Source organism: Tetrahymena thermophila (assembly GCF_000189635.1).
Source record: "Tetrahymena thermophila SB210 genomic scaffold scf_8254596, whole genome shotgun sequence".
NCBI lineage: Eukaryota > Ciliophora > Oligohymenophorea > Hymenostomatida > Tetrahymenidae > Tetrahymena > Tetrahymena thermophila.
In genome coordinates, this window is record NW_002476367.1 from 1,110 (window position 1) to 23,229 (window position 22,120).

Below are 22,120 nucleotides of genomic sequence, written 5' to 3' on the forward strand. Positions count from 1 at the left end.
ATTTTTTATATAAAAGAGGTCTATATTTTACAAATGAAAACATAAAACAACTGGCTTTATGTTTAAAGTAATGTAAACTAAGAAAACTACAACTTAAATTTGGATGGTATATGCAAAAATATAATTTAAGATTTAATTTTAATTAAATATTATGAGGGATTAAAATCTTTAATTCTTTATTAATTTTCAAGAAAATTATTAAACTAGCATAAATTTTAAGCTTTTAAATATATTATTTTATTTATCATAAAGGATAGAAGATATTAATAAATTAATTCAATCATTAAGAAAAAATATAAGTTTAGTTTAATATAATCTTATCTATTGAATAAATTAAGTGATCACTTATTATTGTCACTTTTTTAAATACTTATTTACTCATTAATTTATCTAAAAAATGTGTATCTGCTTTAACTTTTATTTAATTTAAATTACTCTTAAACAATTTTTCTGAAATAAAATCTTAAATTTAATTTAAAATATTTGATTAAATAACTTTTATTAAATCATTTACAATGATTTTTCTAATGAAAAAGCTTACTTTCCATAAATTTTATTTTCTAAACTTTTTAAGCAATATTTAATCCTAATTTAATTTTTTGAGATTTTATATTTAAAATATTCTATTTTCATTTTTGTAAAATATTTAAAAGTAATCCTTTTAAGATATATAAGATAAATAATTTAGTTGATTAATTAATAATAATTGAAATAAATAAATTTAAATTTATAAATATACTTCAAATATAGTATTAATTATAAGCGGTAACTAAAAATATTAAAATATTAACTTTACTTATTTTTCATTTTTGTAAAACAAAAATCTTGAATTAGGACCATAATAATTATTAGTAAAGAAAGATTAATTAAAACACAAAATTAATAAACAAAATTTTTTAAATAAATTAAATAAAAACATTTAAAATAATTATCATATCTTTAAAATTAAAAATTTTTTTTAAATAATGTCATATTTAGCTCTTAAGTGAATTAAATTAATTATATAAATAATAATTTATTAAATTTAAACTATTAGATTAAATCAATTACTTTTCCAAAAATGGTATTAAAAAAATATATATACCAATATATTCAATCTTTTTTATTTACTTTTAATAAAAAATAAATATTTAATTATTAATTTTAGTAAATTCAATTAAAATATAATTCCACCAATCTTTTTATTTTTTAAGCTAATCTTTTGATTTCTGTTTGTCTTTATTCAGGCAATTCACTTTTTATAAATATTAATTTATTTTTTAAATAAATAAAAAATTTTACTTAAAATTATCTTATTTTAAACAAAAAAAAGTAATTACTAAATAGATAGTTTCAATAGCTTTATATTTTTACAGTTGATAATTTCTCTTGATTTTAGAAACTTCTCATTATTACTAAAAAAATAAAAATATTTTTAAAACTATAACTCATTTTTTTCAAAAGTAATAAATAAAATTTACTCTGAGCTAAAAACTAAATTTGTAAGTTGATTGCAGTTACTCAAACCTAATATAATACTTTATGTTCCTTTATCACCGATTTTATTCTTCCTTTTCAAACAAAATAAATAAATTTATTAACTATTTAAATTTATTTTGAAATTTAAATCAAAATATATAAAATAATTCAAACTTTTTTAAGTTATCAATAATAAATATATTATAACTTTACCTTATGTCAAATTTAAGATTTGTTAGGAATTTACAGTTACCAAGTGCTGTACCAATAGTAGAAGCTCCATCATCCCCAATTTAATTTTTGCTTTTATATGCAAATTATGTTTAATTTAAAATTTAAGACATTTTATAAATTAAAAGTGAAATAAATTTACCTTATGCAAATTTCTAAATTTGTAAGTTGATTGCAGTTACTCAAACCTAATCCAATATTTTATGCTCCTTTATCACCGATTTTATTATTCCTTTTCATACAAAATAAATAATTTATTTACTATTTAAATTTATTTTGAAATTTAAATCAAAATAAAAAAAATAATTCAAACTTATTTTAGTTATCAATAATAAATAAAAATAATATAATTTTACTAAATGTTAAATGTAACATTTGTTAGGAATTTACAGTTACCAAGTGCTGTACCAATAGTAGAAGTTCCATCATCCCCAATTTAATTTTTGCTTTTATATGCAAATTATGTTTAATTTAAAATTTAAGACATTTGATAAGTTAAAAGTAAGTTTTAAATCAGTTTGAATAAAATGCTTTAACATAACTTTTTTTAAAAGTTATAAATGAAATAAATTTACCCTATGTCAAATTCTAAATTTGTAAGTTGATTGCAGTTACTCAAACCTAATACAATACTTTATGCTACTTTATCACCGATTTTATTGTCCCTTTTCAAACAAAATAAATCAATTTATTAACTTTTTAAATTGATTTTGAAATTTAAATCAAAATTTATAAAATAATTCAAACTTATTTTAGTTATCAATAATAAATATATTATAACTTTACCTTATGTCAAATTTAAGATTTGTTAGGAATTTACAGTTCCCAAGTGCTGTACCAATAGTAGAAGCTCCATCATCCCCAATTTAATTGCAACTTTTGTATGCAAATTATGTTTAATTTAAAATTTAAGACATTTTATAAGTTAAAAGTAAGTTTTAATTCAGTATGAATAAAATAATTTAACATAACTTTTTTTAAAAGTTATAAATGAAATAAATTTACCCTATGTCAAATTCTAAATTTGTAAGTTGATTGCAGTTACTCAAACCTAATCCAATATTTTATGCTCCTTTATCACAGATTTTATTGTACCTTTTCATACAAAATAAATAATTTATTAACTATTTAAATTTATTTTGAAATTTAAATCAAAATATATAAAATAATTCAAACTTTTTTAAGTTATCAATAATAAATATATTATAACTTTACCTTATGTCAAATTTAAGATTTGTTAGGAATTTACAGTTACCAAGTGCTGTACCAATAGTAGAAGCTCCATCATCCCCAATTTAATTTTTGCTTTTATATGCAAATTATGTTTAATTTAAAATTTAAGACATTTTATAAGTTAAAAGTGAAATAAATTTACCTTATGCAAAATTCTAAATTTGTAAGTTGATTGCAGTTACTCAAACCTAATCCAATATTTTATGCTCCTTTATCACAGATTTTATTGTACCTTTTCATACCAAATTATGTTTAATTGAAAATTTAAGACATTTTATAAGTTATAAGTAAGTTTTAATTCAGTATAAATAAAATGCTTTAACATAACTTTTTAAAAGTTATAAATGAAATAAATTTACCCTATGTCAAATTCTAAATTTGTAAGTTGATTGCAGTTACTCAAACCTAATCCAATATTTTGTGCTCCTTTATCACAGATTTTATTGTTCCTATTCAAATGCAGTAAATAATTTATTAACTATTTAAATTGATTTTGAAATTTAAATCAAAATAAAAAAAATAATTCAAACTCATTTTAGTTATCAATAATAAATATATTATAACTTTACCTTATGTCAAATTTAAGATTTGTTAGGAATTGACAGTTACCAAGTGCTGTACCAATAGTAGAAGCTCCATCTTCCCCAATTTAATTGTCACTTTTATATGGAAATTATGTTTAATTTAAAATTTAAGATATTTTATAAGTTAAAAGTAAGTTTTAATTCAGTTTGAATAAAATGCTTTAACATAACTTTTTTTAAAAGTTAAAAAAGAAATAAATTTACCTTATACAAAATTCTAAATTTGTAAGTTGATTGCAGTTACTTAAACCTAATCCAATATTTTATGCTCCTTTATCACGGATTTTATTGCCCCTTTTCAAACAAAATAAATCAATTTATTAACTTTTTAAATTGATTTTGAAATTTAAATCAAAATTTATAAAATAATTCAAACTCATTTTAGTTATCAATAATAAATAAAAATAATATAATTTTACGAAATGTCAAATTTAAGATTTGTTAGGAATTTACAGTTACCAAGTGCTGTACCAATAGTAGAAGCTCCATCTTCCCCAATTTAATTGTCACTTTTATATGCAAATTATGTTTAATTTAAAATTTAAGACATTTTATAAGTTAAAAGTAAGTTTTAATTCAGTTTGGAATAAAATACTTTAACATAACTTTTTTTAAAAGTTATAAATGAAATAAATTTACATTATGCAAAATTCTAAATTTGTAAGTTGATTGCAGTTACTTAAACCTAATCCAATATTTTATGCTCCTTTATCACCGATTTAATTGTACCTTTTCATACAAAATAAATAATTTATTAACTATTTAAATTGATTTTGAAATTTAAATCAAAATAAAAAAATAATTCAAACTCATTTTAGTTATCAATAATAAATAAAAATAATATAATTTTACGAAATTTCAAATTTAAGATTTGTTAGGAATTTACAGTTACCAAGTGCTGTACCAATAGTAGAAGCTCCATCATCCCCAATTTAATTGTCACTTTTATATGCAAATTATGTTTAATTTAAAATTTAAGACATTTTATAAGTTAAAAGTAAGTTTTAATTCAGTTTGGAATAAAATACTTTAACATAACTTTTTTTAAAAGTTAAAAAAGAAATAAATTTACCTTATACAAAATTCTAAATTTGTAAGTTGATTGCAGTTACTCAAACCTAATCCAATATTTTATGCTCCTTTATCACAGATTTTAAAAAAATAAAAAATTTAAGAAAAAAATGCCTTAATTAAAATATGTCTTAATTAATGAGCATTTATAGTATATAAAATAATTCAACCTTTTTTTAGTTACCAATAATAAATAAATATAATATAACTTTACCGAATGCCAAATTTAAGATTTGTTAGGAATTTACAGTTCCCAAGTGCTGTACCAATAGTAGAAGCTCCATCATCCCCAATTTAATTGCCACTTTTATATGGAAATTATGTTTAATTTAAAATTTAAGATATTTTATAAGTTAAAAGTAAGTTTTAATTCAGTTTGAATAAAATGCTTTAACATAACTTTTTTTTAAAAGTTATAAATGAAATAAATTTACCCCATTAAAAATACTAAATTTGTAAGTTGATAGCAGTTACTCAAACCTAATCCAATATTTTAAGCTCCTTTATCACCGATTTTATTGAACCTTTTCAAATGAAGTAAGTAAATTTATGAACTATTTAAATTGATTTTGAAATTTAAATCAAAATATATAAAATAATTCAACCTTTTTTTAGTTACCAATAATAAATAAATAAAATATAATTTTACAAGATGTTAAATTTAAGATTTGTTAGGAATTTACAGTTACCAAGTGCTGTACCAATAGTAGAAGCTCCATCTTCCCCAATTTAATTGTCACTTTTATATGCAAATTATGTTTAATTTAAAATTTAAGACATTTTATAAGTTAAAAGTAAGTTTTAATTTAGTTAGAATAAAATACTTTAACATAAATTTTATTAAAAGTAAGTAATGAAATAAATTTACCTTATGTCAAATTCTAAATTTGTAAGTTGATTGCAGTTACTCAAACCTAATCCAATATTTTAAGCTCCTTTATCACCGATTTTATTTTGCCTTTTCAAATGAAGTAAATAAATTTATTAATTATTTAAATTTATTTAGAAATTTAAATCAAAATAACTCAAACTTTTTTTAGTTACCAATAAATTAATAAAATATTTTTTTACCAAATGTAGAATTTGAGACTAGTAAGGAATTTGAAGTTACCAAGTTTTGTATCAAAAGTAGAAACTCCATCATCCCCAATTTAATTGAAGCTTGTATAAATGGAAATCACATTTTATTAAAAATTTAATAAATATTATAAATTAAAGTATTTTAAATTCAGTTGAAATAAAAAACTTTTTTTTTTTCAAAAATAATAAAAAAATTTACCTTATATCAAATATTAAATTAGTAAGTTGAGTGCATTTTCTTAATCCTAATAAAATATTTTATGCACCATCATCTCCAATTTAATTTCCCCTTTTGAAATAAAACAAATCAAATTATTAACAAATAAATTATTTTAAAAATAATTTCATTAAATTTTTTTAGATTATAAAAATTGTAAAATCAAAATTACCTAAGATAAAATTTTAAATTAGTAAGTAACTGTAAGTTACTTAATGCTGTTCCAAAACAATATGCTCCTTTATCACCAATTTAATTATTACTTTTATCATAAAAATCATATGCTTATAAATAAATTTATCATACTTGAATTGATTAATTAATAGTATTTTTAAAAATACTTAAATTGAAAAATCAAAATTAATTACCATAGTGAAAATTTTAAATTCTTAAGTAATTAACAGCCACCTAGTACAATACAAATAGCTGATGCCCCTTCTTCTCCAATTTAATTGTTACTAATAAAACATATAATGATATATAAATAAAAATTAATGATAACTAATAAAATTTTAAGAATTTATTTGATTAAAATTTATTTACGAGAGGTTAATATCTAGATGAGTCAACATTTTACAATTACTTAATGTCGTACTTATAGAATATGCACCTTCTTTTCCAAATAAGTTTGAACTTTTTTAAGTTTTTATTTACAATTAGGTATAAAATTATATTGAAAGATAATTTTTTAATTTAGAAAGGATCATCAATAAAGTTTACTCTGCATTTAAAGTTAAATTTGTGAGTTTAGCACAACTACTAATACCTTCTGCAATACTCGATATCCCTCTGTCACCTATTTTATTTTTCCTTTCCAAATATAATTGAATATTTTTAATAGAATTAAAATTAAATTACCAAAGCTGCAGATTTAAGTTGTTAAGTGTTTTGCATCTATTTAATACTTTGCAAATCCAAACTGCTCCTTCTTCTCCTAATTAATTTCCACTTTTATTATAAAATATTATTAAATATAATTTACTATGGTTAATGAAAAGTGCTAATGAGTTTTAAAAGATATTATTAAATATAATTTATTATATTTAATGAAAAATGTTAATGAGTTTTGAAAGATGAACTTAATTTTATTAAAAAATCAATAAATAAATAAATAAATTAATTAAAAAAAATATACTCTAAGTTTAACTATAAACTGTTAAGATTAATTAGATTGCTCATAGTTTCTTCTAATAGAATATTTCCTTAAGGTTCAATATCATTTAATCTTTCAAATTAAAAATAAATCAATTAAATACCAATAGTTACTTCTATTTTACCTAAGTTCTTGATAACCTTGATCTATGAGAATATTTTTTAGGATAATCAAAGATTGGGAATATATTTAATCATTGCTATTTAAATAGAATAAAATTAAAAAAAACTATTTTAATTAATTTAAATTATTAAATCAACATATAAATTAATATTTTATTTAACATATTTTAAGATTAAAACTTTTAGCTTTTTATAAATGGTAGAAATAACTAAGGTGATAACATAATGTTATAATTTATTAAGCAATTTGTTTGCTATATTAAGATTTATTAACATAAAAAATATATTTATTTACCTCATATTATTACCAGTTTCAACAAATTACTTTAAAAAGAAAAATTTAGCAAATAATTAATTTATCCTATCATCTGAAATATTTTCCTTACTACATGTTAGATTGATAACAAAAAATTAATTATGTAATTTAAGATAATAAAGTTAAAATATACTTAAGATTTAATACTAAAGATTCTAATTTTTCACATTTTACTAAAGAATTGTTAAGTTAAGCAACTTGTTCATTACTGAGAGTACAATTTCTATTTATTTTATAAATAATAACAAAAGAATTTAATTTAAGAATAAATGAATTAATGAATGAAAGATATTAAATTTTATTTATTCTTAATTTTGTAATAAAAAAAAAAAAAATTTATATATTTATTTTTATTAAAAAAACATTGTTTGATTTATTTGAAAAATGTATGATTAAATATTAATGAAAAAATTTATATTTATGTTTCTTACTTTAACTGTAAGTCAATATGAGTTAGAGTTTCCAAGTTAGATTTCATTAACTACTTATTTAAAAAAAAGATTTTATAATAATAAATAAAATCAATAATGATGGATACATCTTATAGAATGTTTTAACAGTTATTCTATTACTCCATTTTTTTTATTTATTACTATTTTTTTCTTTGATTATTAATTAATTATTTAATTATGATCAGAAATTAATAATTTTGATTAATTAAAAAAACTATTGATTTTCTTTATTAAGTATTCTTATTTAATTTGTGTGCCATTCTATAATATATACAGTAGATTCTCCTATATTAGCGTCCATATATATATATTAACACTCATTTTTTGCAAATTTTTAGAGAGAGAGTTATTGAAGAAAATTATTTTTTTCTTCTTCTTTATATAGAATGTTTACGCTATTATATAGCCAAATTAAAATTCTCATTTTTATATTTAAATTACACTGAAATTTTCTTAATTAATAAAATGAATTTATTAAAATTGTTAGTTGAAAATATTACCCTAGAAAAATTAATGAAAAGTAGAAATAATTTATTTTTATTGAATTTACTTTTATTAAATTAATTGGTCTCTTAACGATTTATTGTTCATTTTAAATATAACTTCTAAAGTTTTATCAAATATTTTTGATTGAAAACTTAGTTTTTTAAATATTTATAATTTTGAAATAGAATAAATATTCACAAAAATAAAAAATGTGTTTTTGATTTAAAAAATTGCTAGCTACAAACATGCGGTCGGTGTTTAAGTATTTATATCAAAATATTATAAAAATTGATTGGAATATTAATTGAATGAATGGAAATATATTAAATAATTAGTACTAAATTGAGCTAATATTTCAATAAATAACAAAAACTATTAATTTATCTGATTAAAAAATATAAATTCTTCTTATACCGTTAAGCAATAACACAGAAAGAATATATTAGCTTTTTATTATAAATAAAAGGACAAATTTAAGTTACTTCAAAATACATAAATTAAAAGGGTGCTGCTACCTGCTACTTTGATAAATAAAGCAAATTTATTAGATGGCGTTTGTTTACGAAAAAGATAGAGGATTGAGTTCTTTTGAAAATTAGTTGTTAGATACATCTCATTTAGGGCCTGGTAGATATGTAGGTTAATAATATTACAAATAAAATAAGGGATATGCTCCTTTTTTGAGTACCACAGAGAGGGATGAATCTTTTTTGAGTAAAAAGAACAAGAAGAAAGGCATTTAAGGTTAGTAAAATCCGACAGATGTTTCTCCTGGCCCTGGAAGCTACGAATTATCAAAGCCATTAGTTAAAGGAAATGTATAAACAACAGTAATTAATGATTAAACGATTGTGCTCAAAGTATAAACCTAAGGCAGTAGCAATTTCAGATCGACTGTCAACAGATTTTAAAATACTGCTGCTAGCCAATTACCTGGTCCAGGTTCATATAATTTTGAGGATACTGTTAAAGTAAAGAATGTAAGTAAGGTGAGCTAAATAAATCCAGATCACAATATTGTTCTAAATGAAATCAGATTGCATAATATGTCCAGAAAAATATCTTCTATCCCTGCGAGAACGATTTAAACTGCTAAAAATAATGACCAAAAGTCTCCTTTGAATAAAATTAACACAACAACTACAGCTGCTTCAAATAGAGCTTCCGAATTAGATTAGTTATTTTCAACTAATTAAAGCGGGATCAACGTTGGACCTGGCGAGTATGAGATTAAAAGTGGATTTGTAAACCAAGATAAAAAAGTAAGTAATTCAATTCAAAGGCTCTATATTTTTTACAAAAAATCTAAAAGATGCATAAAAAATATGAAAGATAAAATATTTTAAATTTAGGGTTTTGTTTTTCATGAGTTAAAATATCTCATAACAAAGTTATTAAGATAATTAAAACTATCAATTAATCCTTAATTTAGAGTGAGCATTATCAATTAAATAAATAGATTTTAAGATATTTAATAAAAAGGAATAAGTTGATATACTAAAAATAATTAAATAATTAGAATTATTTTAAATAATTAAAAAGTAATTGAGTGGATAAAATCATTAAAAGTAAAATAAATCGAAAATAACAAAGAAATTAATAATATAAAGTGTTTATTTGCTCATTAAAAAATACTTTAAATGCTATAAATGGCAAATATTTGAAACAAAAACTAGATTATAATTTTAAGAAAATGATTAAAAATAACAATTTTTTTTATTTATTTTTAGTAAAATGATATTAAAATATGTTTAATTTTTAATATGTAAAGCCAAGTGTTTGGAGCAAGTCAAGGGTTGATAGATTTGATAACTAGAAGCATATAAATAAAGTTGTTGGGCCAGGAAGGTATCAGCTTAATAAAAAATTAGAACCTAGATATAAAAAGGGAATGTCTGCTTCATTTAGATAACAGCCAAGAAGAACTTTATTTGATTAAATTGAATATGAAAACTCTCTTCTGCTAGGAAGAGTTCAACCTGAACCTGCTTCTTATAATATTCCTTCTTAGTTTAATGAAGCTAATTCCAAAAAACCATTCATTTTGTAAAATTTTTGTTCTACTTCTGATCGCTTTAAAGAGAATGATAAAGGCTATAACTTAGATCCAGGTCACTATTAATAAAAACCCGGTTTTGATGTAATTAAATATTATAAACTATGATCTTACAAAGATATTGTTATTATTATTTATTTAGATAAGAAAGCCTCCTAAGTCTGCTAATATTTCTTTTTAAAATGCTCCAGAAAGGGATGATCAATTTTTAATACCATATAAAATACAAAAAGAGATTCCGGGAGTTGGAGTTTATGATATTAATTAAACTAAATCTGTAATATTTATAAAAGTTAAATTGAATAGTTAAAATAATTTATTTTGTTTCAGATAAGAGGAGACATCATTAAAAGATATCACATGGGATATAAAGGTAAATTTGGGTCTCATTAACCACGTTTCAGAGATGATTTTGAGGCTAATGAGTTACCAGGTCCAGGATAATATGTAAGCAATAATGACGAAAACTCAGGAAATAAATAATTTTCTAATTCGTCTATGGATTTCAACTCATTTTTCAAATCACAAACTTAAAGAGATCCTTATGGAAAAAAAGACAGTAATTTTAAAGATTTAAATCCTTGATTTCATTTATTTATTCATATAAAAAGAAAACATTCCTAGTTGTGGCGAATACAGTCTTGATTATAACACAATAAATTACAAAACAACAAAGTAAAAATTATTTATAGAGAATCTTAAAAAAATTGATGTAGAAAAACCAGGCTTTGACTCTAAAAAACCTCGTTTTAATCATTACGAAAAAAGTACAGCAGGTACTTCTTAAAACTTGACTCCTAAAAATCGTTTGAATTAAACATTTGATGAGAATATTTTACATAAAAAATGCAAATCCTTAACTAAAGAATCTGACACTGTTTACAATGCCCCTAAACGTGTTGTTTAGCAGCCATTTGTTTCAAAAGTACAATTTTTTCTATTTATCATTCTTATTAATTTTTCAAAATATTCCAAGGTAAAAAAAATCGATTACATTCCTAATAAAGATGATAGTCTAGGACCAGGAATTTATGAAAGTAAGCAAGATTGGATGAAGAGAAGTTTTAATGTAAAATACTAAAAAAAGTGAACAAAATTAATTAACTATTTTGTTAAAATGAAGATTTTAAATCATTTATAAATATTTGTTTATATATTTTATTTTACTTTGTAAATTGAAATCAAATAAATATTTATAAAATAAAATATATTTTTTCAATTTCAATCAATCAATTTTTAATATTTTTGTAAATAAAATGTAATATTTTCTCTTTTTTATTTATTATTCTTTGCTTTCTCTTTCTTTATTTTTTTGTTTAAATGTATTTTAAATCATTTAAGTTCAAACAAATTATTTTTAAAAGTTAAAATCAATTTTTTACCTTTAAGAAATATTTAAGTTTAAAATATTAAAATAATTATTGTTATTAAAGAAATTTAAACAGGGAATTTTATTAAGCAAATAAAACTATGTTACTAATTAAATAAAATAATTACTTTCTAGAAAATCAATTTCAATAATCAAAAATATTTTAAATATTTTTGTTTCTCTACAAAAAAAGAATAATATTTTAAACTTGATAAACTTTAAATATAATGAATAGTTTTATTTTAAATAATTAGGAATTAAATTTATTAAAATAATTAAAAAAATTATCAATTAAATATTTTGAAAAATTTATCAAAATCTAACAAAAATAGTTTGATAAAGATAATTAAGCTATAACATGAACAAAGTAATTTATAAGCATTAAAATTAAATGAAATATCATTATTTTATCAATTTATTTAGGGATATTTTAAATTCAGGATGGATTAGCTGTTTTAATTTAATTAATACTATATATATGCCTTTATTCTTATTCAAATTTATCAAGTATTAATAGTTTTATTAATTAATTTCTTTATTTTAAGAATTTTATTCATAAAAGTAAACTAAGATTCGTCTTCATCAATATTATTGTAGCTTTTTTATAAAATTTATAATTAAGTGAAAAAATGCAATCATTAAAATGATAAATTAAAATAATTAATCAAAAATTTAATGCATGATAATTAATTAAATAAATTAGTAAAAAAATAATCAAAAGAATATGTTCCTATTACAAATAAATAAAAGTATTTAAAAAAATAAACTTTACAGCAAATCAATGTTCAAATTTGAGAGATTTTTACATTTTTATAAAGCAATACCAAATCTTAACTTACCTTCATCACTTATTTAATTATCACTTTTTTATTAAAAATTTAAATAAAAAATAGCACCTAAAAGAGATAAATTATGTATTTATTTGCTGAAATATTCATTTTTTTAATAAATTAATTTAAAATAATTTATTAAATCTAAAGGGATTAATTAAAATAAAATAAAGCAATTAAATGTTAATTCATAGCTTCTTTTACTTACTTAAAAGCAAATAGTTTAAAATAAATGTAAAAATTATAAAACTATAGTAAATAAATATGTTACCTAACATCAATATGTAAATTAGAAAGCTTAATGCAATTTTCTATTGAATGACCTAAGCTTGATAAACCTTCATCCCCAATTTGATTATTGCTTTTATATAAAAATTAATCAGATTAATTTAAACAGTAAATTAATAAATTTATAAATTATAAATTTTTTAACTAAAATTGTTTAGAATTAGCAATCAAAAGAAATATAAATATAACAAATAAAATAATTAACAATTAAAAAAAATAATTTATAAATAACATGTCTTTTTACTAAAGTTCGATCTTTAAAGTAGAAAGCATTGAGCATTTTACTAAAGCAGAGCTTAAGTGTAAGGCTCCCTATGACCCAATATTGTTACTCCTTTTATAATATATTTTTATTTAAGTTAATAAATTACATAAATATTTAAAAACATATTTTTATAAAAAAAGATGACTTAGATTAAAATAAAGCAATTTAACAGAAAATAAAAAAATTAAATTTATTTTAAATTATTTTTGTTTTGATTTAAGCTAATTTTTTGTGTGCATATTTTAATACTATATTAAACGAAGAATTTCGAAATTAATTATATATTTTTACATTAGATCAAGAGTTAAAGCTGAAAGGTTTGCACAGCTAGATAAACCAGAGCTTAAATTTTATATACTTGAGTCTCCGATTTAATTTTCGCTTTTTTAAATAAAAAAATAAACTCAATTAAAAAATTAAACTATTTATTGCTTTATATCTTAAATTAAATAAAATATTATTTTCAAAAATATTAAGGTATATTGATTATTCTATTAATTTAAATTTGAATATTGAGTTATATGAAAATAAAATAAAAATATTAATTTTACTTGAGAAAGAGTTATAATTTTTATATTTTAGTACACGCTTTTAATGCCTCAGCTAAACTTGATGTAGCTTAATCTTAAATTTAATTACAGCTGTTAATATTTTATATTTTGTTTTGAATATGTCATATAAAATAATATATTTGCATGATAGTTTATATATAAAAAAGAAATTAATTGATTTGTCAGTTTTATACAATCTTGTATTATATTTACCCTAGATTTACTGTTAAATCTGATAGATTTAGACTGTTTGCTAAAGCAGAACCTAAAAGTGCTAAGTTATTATCCTCAATATAATTTTGGCTTTTCAATTTTTAAAATATGATTTATTTATTAAATATTAATAAAATATTTTTTTTAATTTTAAAATAACTTAAAGATAATAAATAAATCAACTTAGAAAAAAATTGATTCTTAAATTATTTTATTTGTATTCAAAATAGGCAAATAAATTATATAAAAAATAATTTTACTATAGTTCGAGATGTAAAGTAGAAACATTTGTGCATTTAGTTAATGCTTAAAATAAAATTGAAAATTCTTCATCCTCCATTATATGTCCACTTTTAAATTATTTAAGATAATTTTAAAAAATATATTTAAAATATTATAAAATAATTTAAAAGTAGTAAAATATAAAATAGGTTTCTAGATAAAACTTATTTAAATATTTATTCGTTATTTTTTATAAAATAAAAGAGTATTATAAGCAAAATATTAAATATTATTTAAAAATGTATTTATTAATAGATTACCTAAGATTGACTTGAAGATGAGAGTGTGTTGATAGAGAAGAGTAAAAAAACTTTTTTTATTAAAATACTGTTATTAAATTAAAAGTCTTTTAAAAATAGAATAAATACCTCAAGAAGATCATGAAAGCATTTTTTTTATTACAGCATTTTTTTTTCAAATAGAATAATTAATTTATTATGTTCAAAGTTAGTTTATAATTTTAATTATATTAAGTATATACTAAATTAAATTTTACAAAACACTCAAATTCTTGCAAAAGCTAACTATAAAATCAAATTAAAATAAAGAATATTTATTTGCTACAGAAAAAATATGCATTAAATAGCAATTACTACCATTTATTTAAGAAAATTTTTATTAAAATGAAAGAGTATATTTATTTACTCTAAGATGGACAATCCTCCGACACAGATAAACATACAAAAGAATGGCTTAAAGAAAATTATTTAGATATAATCTAAAACCCTTCCTTTTCACCCACCTTCCATAAATTATAAGTTAACAATTTCTAAATAAATTAATCTTTTTAATTTTAAAGCTGCTTTTTTAACTATTTATTCGAATTCATAAGAAGTTCTATTTTAAATAAAAATAATATTAATTATTTTTTAGCTTTTAATATTAAAAATATGATTTTAAAATAAATTAAAAAAAAATATTTACTCTTCAATTTCTATTTTAAGATTTTATAAATGATTACAATTAAGTAAACCTTTAAATTTAAAATAGTTGCAATTTTCTCTAAATTATATTTAAATTATTAAATAAGCTCAAAAATCTTCTATTTTAATTTTAATTTTACGTTATTCTTATTTCTAAGCTTAATAATTTATTGATACTGCAAATGCATTTAGATACATTCAAATTAAATTAATCAGATGTTTCGTTTTACCTTTTAGTTATTAATTTAGTGAATGAGAAAATATACAAAATAATGATAGTAAAAAGATAAATTTGCACTAAATTTTTAGATTTCTTAAAATTGTAAGTTATTGATTATTCATATATAGATTAAAAAATAAAATTTATTGGTGATTTATATTGAAATATGATAAATATTTAATTACTTTAACGAAAATGATAAACTACTGAGATTTTAACAGGTGCTCAAGACATCTAAAATATTATTTCCTCCTTCATCTCCAATCAAATTATCTCTTTTTTTTAAAAAAAACTTGAAAATACTTATCAATAAATAATGTAACCATTTAAATATTGTATAAAATAATAAGAGGAGGAGGTGTATTGAGAATAAAAATAGTTAAACCTCAAAAAATATGGTTTCAAGTAAATAAAACATATGTTTTAATTTATTTATGATTTGAAGGTAAGTATTGAGGTATTTATTTAATTTTTGATAAAGTAACAGCCATAAAAATTACTCTAAGTTTAACTCTAAGCATTTTAGATTTTTAAAGTTATTGAGTGCTTTGCCTAAAGCAGAAGCTCCATCATTACCTATGCCGTTGGTCCTATAAATATAAAACATTTAAATAAAAATAAATATTTAAGTAATAATTTTAAATATTTTAATATTCAGAATAAATTTTTAACATAAAAATAAATGAAACTATTAAAATTTTTATTAGATGAAACATTAATATGAAAAAAAAATAAATAGAATTTACCATAGCATTAATATAAGATCAGTTAAATTTTTTAATTCAGATATTCCTTTACTAATTGCTACAGCTCCTTAATCTTTAATTTAATTTCCACTTTTAGTTTTAATACAAAAAATCATCTAAAAAAAATGATCATAAAATGTTCTTCATAGATCAATTCAAAAAATTAAATATAAATAGGTACCCTAAGTATAATATCAAATTGGTTAGGTTTTTTAAACAACTTAATTGAATTCCTAAATCAGTTGCTCCCTCTTATGCTATTTAATTCATCCTTTTAGATTTAAACGATTATAAGATTTGATTGAATATTTGATTAAAATAAAAAAAGTTTTTCTATTTTCAATTTAATGTTTTTTAAATTAATAAAAAAACAGCTGTTGATTGAATAAAAAATAAATAAATAAATAAAATTATTTATAAATTTTAATTTACAAATTTATTAAAATTAATTAATTAAAATAAAATGATTATTTTATACCATAGTCCAACTTCTAAATATTTTAGTTTTTCTAAATGGCCTAAACCATTAACAATACTTATAGTTAGTGTATCATTTATTTCACATTATCTTTAATTTAAAAAAAATTAAGTAAAGAAAAAATTAAATTATTAATAAATGCTAAAAATTAAATGTTTTAATTTAACTGTTTGAAGGTAATTATAAAAATTAGATTTTAATCAATTAAATTGTGATCAATCAATATTAAAAATATTAGAAGAATTCAAATTAATTTACTAAAAGTGAAATTTTAAACAAGTTAGGTTTGTTAGTTTCTTGAAAGCAGCTCCTAATGTAATCAATTCCTCTACATCTTAAAATTTGCAATATCTTTTTTATAAAAAAATAATTGTAAAAATATTTAAAAGGGATAATTAATTATATATATATGTATAGTACCCAAGGGTACTGCCTTTTTCAAGGCTATACACTGAAATTTTAGATAACACATAAAATTTTTTCTAAAGTTTGTTGGAGGGAGGGTGGGTGTTAAAATATGAAAACTTACAGTATTTATTTATTATAAGCAATTTTAAAAATTTAAATGAAAAAAAGCTTACCCAAAGTTAAGTTTGATACTTTATAAGGTTTTCAAGACACTTAATACTTCACATAAAGCAACAAATTGCTTAACTTTAAATGGAAATTTTCTTTTTTAAAAATAACATTTAATTAAATTAAAATAAGTTTATTATAGAGCATTTAATAGATTATTTTGCATTCAATATATTTCAAAAATTTAAATAATAATAGATAGAAATGGATTTTTATATATAGAATGCATTGAGAAATAAACTGTTTTAAATTGACTATATAAAACTGTTGAATTAAATTAATTTATTAATAGTAAATTATCAAAATAATATTTTTTAAATAAATAAATTAATTATTAAAATAAACTCTTTTATAAATATTATTTTATTTTAAGTAATTTATTGAAAGTTTAAAAAAAATTAAAATTAAAAAAGTATTTATTTTTTAAGATAGACTCTAAAATAAAACAATTTCTTAGTTTAATTTTATTTCACAGTTAATTTAAATTACTCGAGATCTAAATCCAAAGATTAAATTTTCTCACATTTTCTTAAACTAGTACAAAGCAAGCTAATAAATTAAGGCTCCCTATAATTATCCCATCTATTTATGAAAATTTAATACAAAATTTTTTATAGATATGTTTAGTTAAAATAAAAATTAATTAATTTATACTAATAAAATCGTAAATCAAAATGAGTCTGATGAGATAAGTCAGATTCTGCAAACTATTTTTGGTTTTTATTAACAAAAAATATATTTTTAAAACAATATAAACTATTTAAAATAATTACGCTGTTCGGGGAAGTGTAAATTATGTTCTATTAATCCATTTTTTTCTTCACTTTTAATTCTTAAAATTAATTAACTTTTTAATACTTAATTTTATAATTTAAATTTATCAATAATTTCCTTTTATTCAATTAATTCCTTTATTCCAACCCTAAATGGAAAGAGCGTTTTGGCTATGACTGAGATCTATCCACTATTACATAGAGTCTATGAAAAATTACTATAAAAACTGTGTGATTTAAGCTCTTAAAAATAAATAAATGAATGATTGATTTTTTTTACCTTAATTTTATATTAATGGTTAAGCAAGTTAGTAAAAAATATATGATATATTTATAAATAAATTAAAGTTAAGAAAATTTTTATAATTTTTAGTTGCTCCATATTTAGAAATTCCACTGATTCTAAGTAAATCCTTAATCAACTGAATTTTAATAATTATTTAGACAAAAATATTTGATATGTAATTAGCTTCCTTGCTTTTTATCATAGAATATTTTCCTATTCATTTATTAAAATAAAAATCTTCATAATCTAGTATTTGTTTATTTTTTTTACAATACCTAATCTACAAAATAATCATAAAATATAAATATTTTATATATTTTTACTTCATCATATCTGTTTAATTCATTTTCGATGGTTTTTGACATCTTTTTACGGGGAAAATCTCAATCAATTCTCTTTTTACACCTAAGCACTCTTTCAAATTTCTATTAATGTCTTTTGAAAAAAATTCTAAATCATCTAAAGCATTGAATGTATCATAAGAAAATATATTTTAATTACCAATGAATAGCTTTTTATTTGTATAGGAAAGCATTTTTTTATAAAATTAGGTTATTATGTAAGTTAAAAATAAAAATAATTTAATTATAAACAAAATTCACTTTTTAGATAATTAAATTTTTCCGATTTAATTTTTATATTTATCCTAATAGTTAATTTCAAGAAGCTATCTATTCTTTTGTATCTTTAATTTTCATTAATAAAATATTTGCTTATTCCCATATTTGATATATTAAAATTTAGTAAATAAACTGTGTGAGTAGGGAGGGATAAATAATCTTGATTTCATTAAATAAATATCTCTTTAGATTTTAATGCCTACAATTTTTTCAAAAGTTTGTTGGAGGGAGGGTGTTAAAATATGAGATCTTACAGTATTTATTTATTTTAAGCAATTATAAAAATATAAATGAAAAAAAGCTTAGCCAAAATTAAGTTTGAGACTCTATAAGGTTTTCAAGACACTCAATGCTTCACATAAAGCAACAAATTGTTTAACTTCAAATTGATATTTTCTTTTTTAAAAATAGCATTTAATTAGATTAATATTAGTTTTTTATTGAGAATTTAATAAATTATTTTGCATTCAATATATGTCAAAATTATAAATAATAATAGATAGATAAATTAATTAATAGATAGATATATATATATGGATTTATAGATAGAATGCATTGAGTAACTGTTTTAAATTTACAATATAAAACTGTTGAATTAAATTTGTGAATAGTAAATTATCAAAATATTATTTTTTAAATAAATTAATTATTAAAATAAACTATTTAAAAAATTAAAAAAAAATTAATTTTATTTTTAGTAATTTATTGAAAGTTTAAGAAAAATTTAAATTAAAAAAGTATTTATTTTTTTAAATACTAAAATAAAGCAATTTCTTAATTTAATTTTATTTCATAGTTAATTTAAATTACTATAGATCTAAATCCAAAGATTAAATTTTCTCTAATTTTCCTAAACAAGTACAAAGCAAGCTAAATTAAGATTCCTGATAAATATCATCTCTATTCATTTAATGAAAATTTAATACAAAACTTTTATAGATATGTTTAGTTAAAATAAAAATTAATTAATATATACTAAATTCGTAAATCAAAATAAGTCTGATGAGACAAGTCAGATTCTGAAAACTATTATTGATTTTTATTAACAAAAAATATATTTTTAGAAAAAATTTAAACAATTTAATTTAATTACACTGTTGACGTTCACGGTAATGTAAATTATGTCCTTTTAATCCATTTTTTTCTTCACTTTAAATTCTTAAATTAATTAACTTTTTGATACTTTATGTTATCATTAAAATTCATAAATAATTTTCTTTTATTTGATTAATTCCTTTATTCCAACTCTATATGATAAGAGCGTTTTGGCTAAGACTGAGATCTTTCTATAACATACAATCTACGAAAAATTACTATTAAAACTATGCGATTTAATCTCTTAAAAATAAATGAATGTTTTTTTTGTTCATAATTTTACATTAATGATTAAGCAGGTAAGTAAAAAGTATATTATTTATTACAGTATTTATATTTAAAATCAATTCAAATATTTTCTATTTAATCTGATATAAAATAATGAGAAAAATTAATTAATTTTTTTATATATTTGATTAAAAAGTTCTATTATTTGCAGATTGCATGATTAAAAATTATAAAACAATTTATAATAAATTTTATTCAAATCATAAACACTTAAAGTTTATTTTTAATTTATTTAATAATTTAAAAAAAAATAAATATCCAAGAAAGTATTTAGTTTATAATAAAAAATTACAAAGGATTCATTAAATAAATAAATTAAATTAGGCTTAGGTTCTGCTTTAGCAAATTGCATTAATCTCTCAAATTTGACACTTTACCTTTCGTAAAAACAGTTTATTTGTTTTGGATTGTGATATTTTTAATTATAAAAACAATAATGCTCTTTTTTCTTTTTCTTTTTATTGTGCTTGCTTTTTTTTGTTCTTTCTTTGTTAATTTAGCTCATCATTTTATTTGAACTCTTGCTTTTATTATTTATTTCTTATTATTTCATATTTTTTCTTCATTTTTTCCTTCTAATTAACTATTTAATGATATATTTTTTCTTCAATATTTAAAAAGTAACAATTAAATTGGTGATGAAGGTGCATCAGGCTTAGGTTCTGCTTTAGCAAATTGCATTAATCTCTCAAATTTGACACTTTGGCTTTAGTAAAAACAGTTTATTTGTTTTAGATTGTGATATTTTTAATTATAAAAACTAATTAAAAACAATAAAGCTCTTTTTTTTTTTGTTTTTATTGTGCTTGCTTTTTTTTGTTCTTTCTTTGTTAATTTAGCTCATCATTTTATTTGAACTCTTGCTTTTATTATTTATTTCTTATTATTTCATATTTTTTCTTCATTTTTTCCTTCTAATTAACTATTTAATGATATATTTTTTCTTCAATATTTAAAAAGTGACAATTAAATTGGTGATGAAGGTGCATCAGGCTTAGGTTCTGCTTTAGCAAATTGCATTAATCTCTCAAATTTGACACTTAATCTTTAGTAAAAACAGTTTATTTGTTTTGGATTGTGATATTTTTAATTATAAAAACTAATTAAAAACAATAAAGCTCTTTTTTTTTTTCTTTTTATTGTGCTTGCTTTTTTTTGTTCTTTCTTTGTTAATTTAGCTCATCATTTTATTTTCAACTTTTGCTTTTATTATTTATTTCTTATTATTTCATATTTTTTCTTCATTTTTTCCTTCTAATTAACTATTTAATGATATATTTTTTCTTCAATATTTAAAAAGTAACAATTAAATTGGTGATGAAGGTGCATCAGGCTTAGGTTCTGCTTTAGCAAATTGCATTAATCTCTCAAATTTGACACTTTACCTTTAGTAAAAACAGTTTATTTGTTTTGGATTGTGATATTTTTAATTATAAAAACTAATTAAAAACAATAAAGCTCTTTTTTCTTTTTCTTTTTATTGTGCTTGTTTTTTTTGTTCTTTCTTTGTTAATTTAGCTCATCATTTTATTTTGAACTTTTGCTTTTATTATTTATTTCTTATTATTTCATATTTTTTCTTCATTTTTTCCTTCTAATTAACTATTTAATGATATATTTTTTCTTCAATATTTAAAAAGTGACAATTAAATTGGTGATGAAGGTGCATCAGGCTTAGGTTCTGCTTTAGCAAATTGCATTAATCTCTCAAATTTGACACTTAAGCTTTAGTAAAAACAGTTTATTTGTTTTGGATTGTGATATTTTTAATTATAAAAACTAATTAAAAACAATAAAGCTCTTTTTTTTTTTCTTTTTATTGTGCTTGCTTTTTTTTGTTCTTTCTTTGTTAATTTAG

The 22,120-nt window shown here is 19.3% G+C and overlaps 6 protein-coding genes across 6 annotated transcripts in view; 3 read left to right on the forward strand and 3 right to left on the reverse strand. All coding sequences in view use genetic code 6, as the record gives it.

The window, feature by feature from the left end:
• Positions 1 to 37, forward strand: part of TTHERM_001420339 (hypothetical protein) — a gene marked incomplete at both ends in the record, with an annotated part of 972 nt that extends 935 nt beyond the window's left edge. Inside the window, one exon of the mRNA XM_012798237.1 lies at positions 1 to 37. This exon is cut by the window's left edge and continues 134 nt beyond it. Within this exon, the coding sequence (XP_012653691.1) occupies positions 1 to 37 (37 nt within the window).
• Positions 38 to 1,152: 1,115 nt separating this feature from the next.
• TTHERM_01420340 (translation initiation factor eIF-5A family protein) lies at positions 1,153 to 8,042 on the reverse strand (the record flags this gene model as incomplete). Its single annotated transcript, XM_001018534.3, has 34 exons — positions 1,153 to 1,234; positions 1,320 to 1,394; positions 1,461 to 1,550; positions 1,672 to 1,761; positions 1,832 to 1,921; positions 2,046 to 2,135; positions 2,265 to 2,354; positions 2,476 to 2,565; positions 2,695 to 2,784; positions 2,905 to 2,994; positions 3,282 to 3,371; positions 3,492 to 3,581; positions 3,711 to 3,800; positions 3,926 to 4,015; positions 4,146 to 4,235; positions 4,359 to 4,448; positions 4,579 to 4,624; positions 4,787 to 4,881; positions 5,012 to 5,101; positions 5,227 to 5,316; positions 5,446 to 5,535; positions 5,649 to 5,738; positions 5,857 to 5,946; positions 6,047 to 6,136; positions 6,243 to 6,332; positions 6,418 to 6,507; positions 6,595 to 6,684; positions 6,733 to 6,822; positions 7,010 to 7,099; positions 7,152 to 7,226; positions 7,445 to 7,534; positions 7,599 to 7,688; positions 7,897 to 7,946; positions 8,004 to 8,042. 34 exons carry the CDS (start codon positions 8,040 to 8,042, stop codon positions 1,153 to 1,155), a joined length of 2,892 nt encoding a protein of 963 aa, XP_001018534.3.
• A 909-nt stretch (positions 8,043 to 8,951) lies between these two features.
• TTHERM_01421340 (sperm-tail PG-rich repeat protein) lies at positions 8,952 to 11,549 on the forward strand (the record flags this gene model as incomplete). Its single annotated transcript, XM_001018535.2, has 6 exons — positions 8,952 to 9,665; positions 10,175 to 10,543; positions 10,602 to 10,736; positions 10,790 to 11,018; positions 11,071 to 11,384; positions 11,436 to 11,549. 6 exons carry the CDS (start codon positions 8,952 to 8,954, stop codon positions 11,547 to 11,549), a joined length of 1,875 nt encoding a protein of 624 aa, XP_001018535.2.
• Positions 11,550 to 12,331: 782 nt separating this feature from the next.
• On the reverse strand, positions 12,332 to 14,664 carry TTHERM_001421342 (hypothetical protein; the record flags this gene model as incomplete). The annotated part of the gene is made up of 10 exons (XM_012798238.1): positions 12,332 to 12,425; positions 12,601 to 12,690; positions 12,930 to 13,019; positions 13,191 to 13,280; positions 13,503 to 13,592; positions 13,763 to 13,852; positions 13,976 to 14,065; positions 14,236 to 14,325; positions 14,518 to 14,567; positions 14,626 to 14,664. 10 exons carry the CDS (start codon positions 14,662 to 14,664, stop codon positions 12,332 to 12,334), a joined length of 813 nt encoding a protein of 270 aa, XP_012653692.1.
• A 327-nt stretch (positions 14,665 to 14,991) lies between these two features.
• TTHERM_01421350 (hypothetical protein) lies at positions 14,992 to 18,078 on the reverse strand (the record flags this gene model as incomplete). The annotated part of the gene is made up of 13 exons (XM_001018536.2): positions 17,974 to 18,078; positions 17,855 to 17,907; positions 17,690 to 17,782; positions 17,206 to 17,295; positions 16,883 to 16,975; positions 16,625 to 16,714; positions 16,328 to 16,417; positions 16,147 to 16,236; positions 15,901 to 15,990; positions 15,586 to 15,675; positions 15,321 to 15,410; positions 15,182 to 15,259; positions 14,992 to 15,094 (listed from the first exon to the last, which is right to left on the reverse strand). Exons 1-13 carry the CDS (start codon positions 18,010 to 18,012, stop codon positions 14,992 to 14,994), a joined length of 1,089 nt encoding a protein of 362 aa, XP_001018536.2. The 5' UTR covers positions 18,013 to 18,078.
• A 190-nt stretch (positions 18,079 to 18,268) lies between these two features.
• TTHERM_001421350 (oxalate/formate antiporter protein) lies at positions 18,269 to 22,023 on the forward strand (the record flags this gene model as incomplete). Its single annotated transcript, XM_012798239.1, has 6 exons — positions 18,269 to 18,284; positions 20,587 to 20,644; positions 20,884 to 20,973; positions 21,223 to 21,312; positions 21,563 to 21,652; positions 21,903 to 22,023. 6 exons carry the CDS (start codon positions 18,269 to 18,271, stop codon positions 22,021 to 22,023), a joined length of 465 nt encoding a protein of 154 aa, XP_012653693.1.
• Between the last annotated feature and the right edge of the window lie 97 nt (positions 22,024 to 22,120).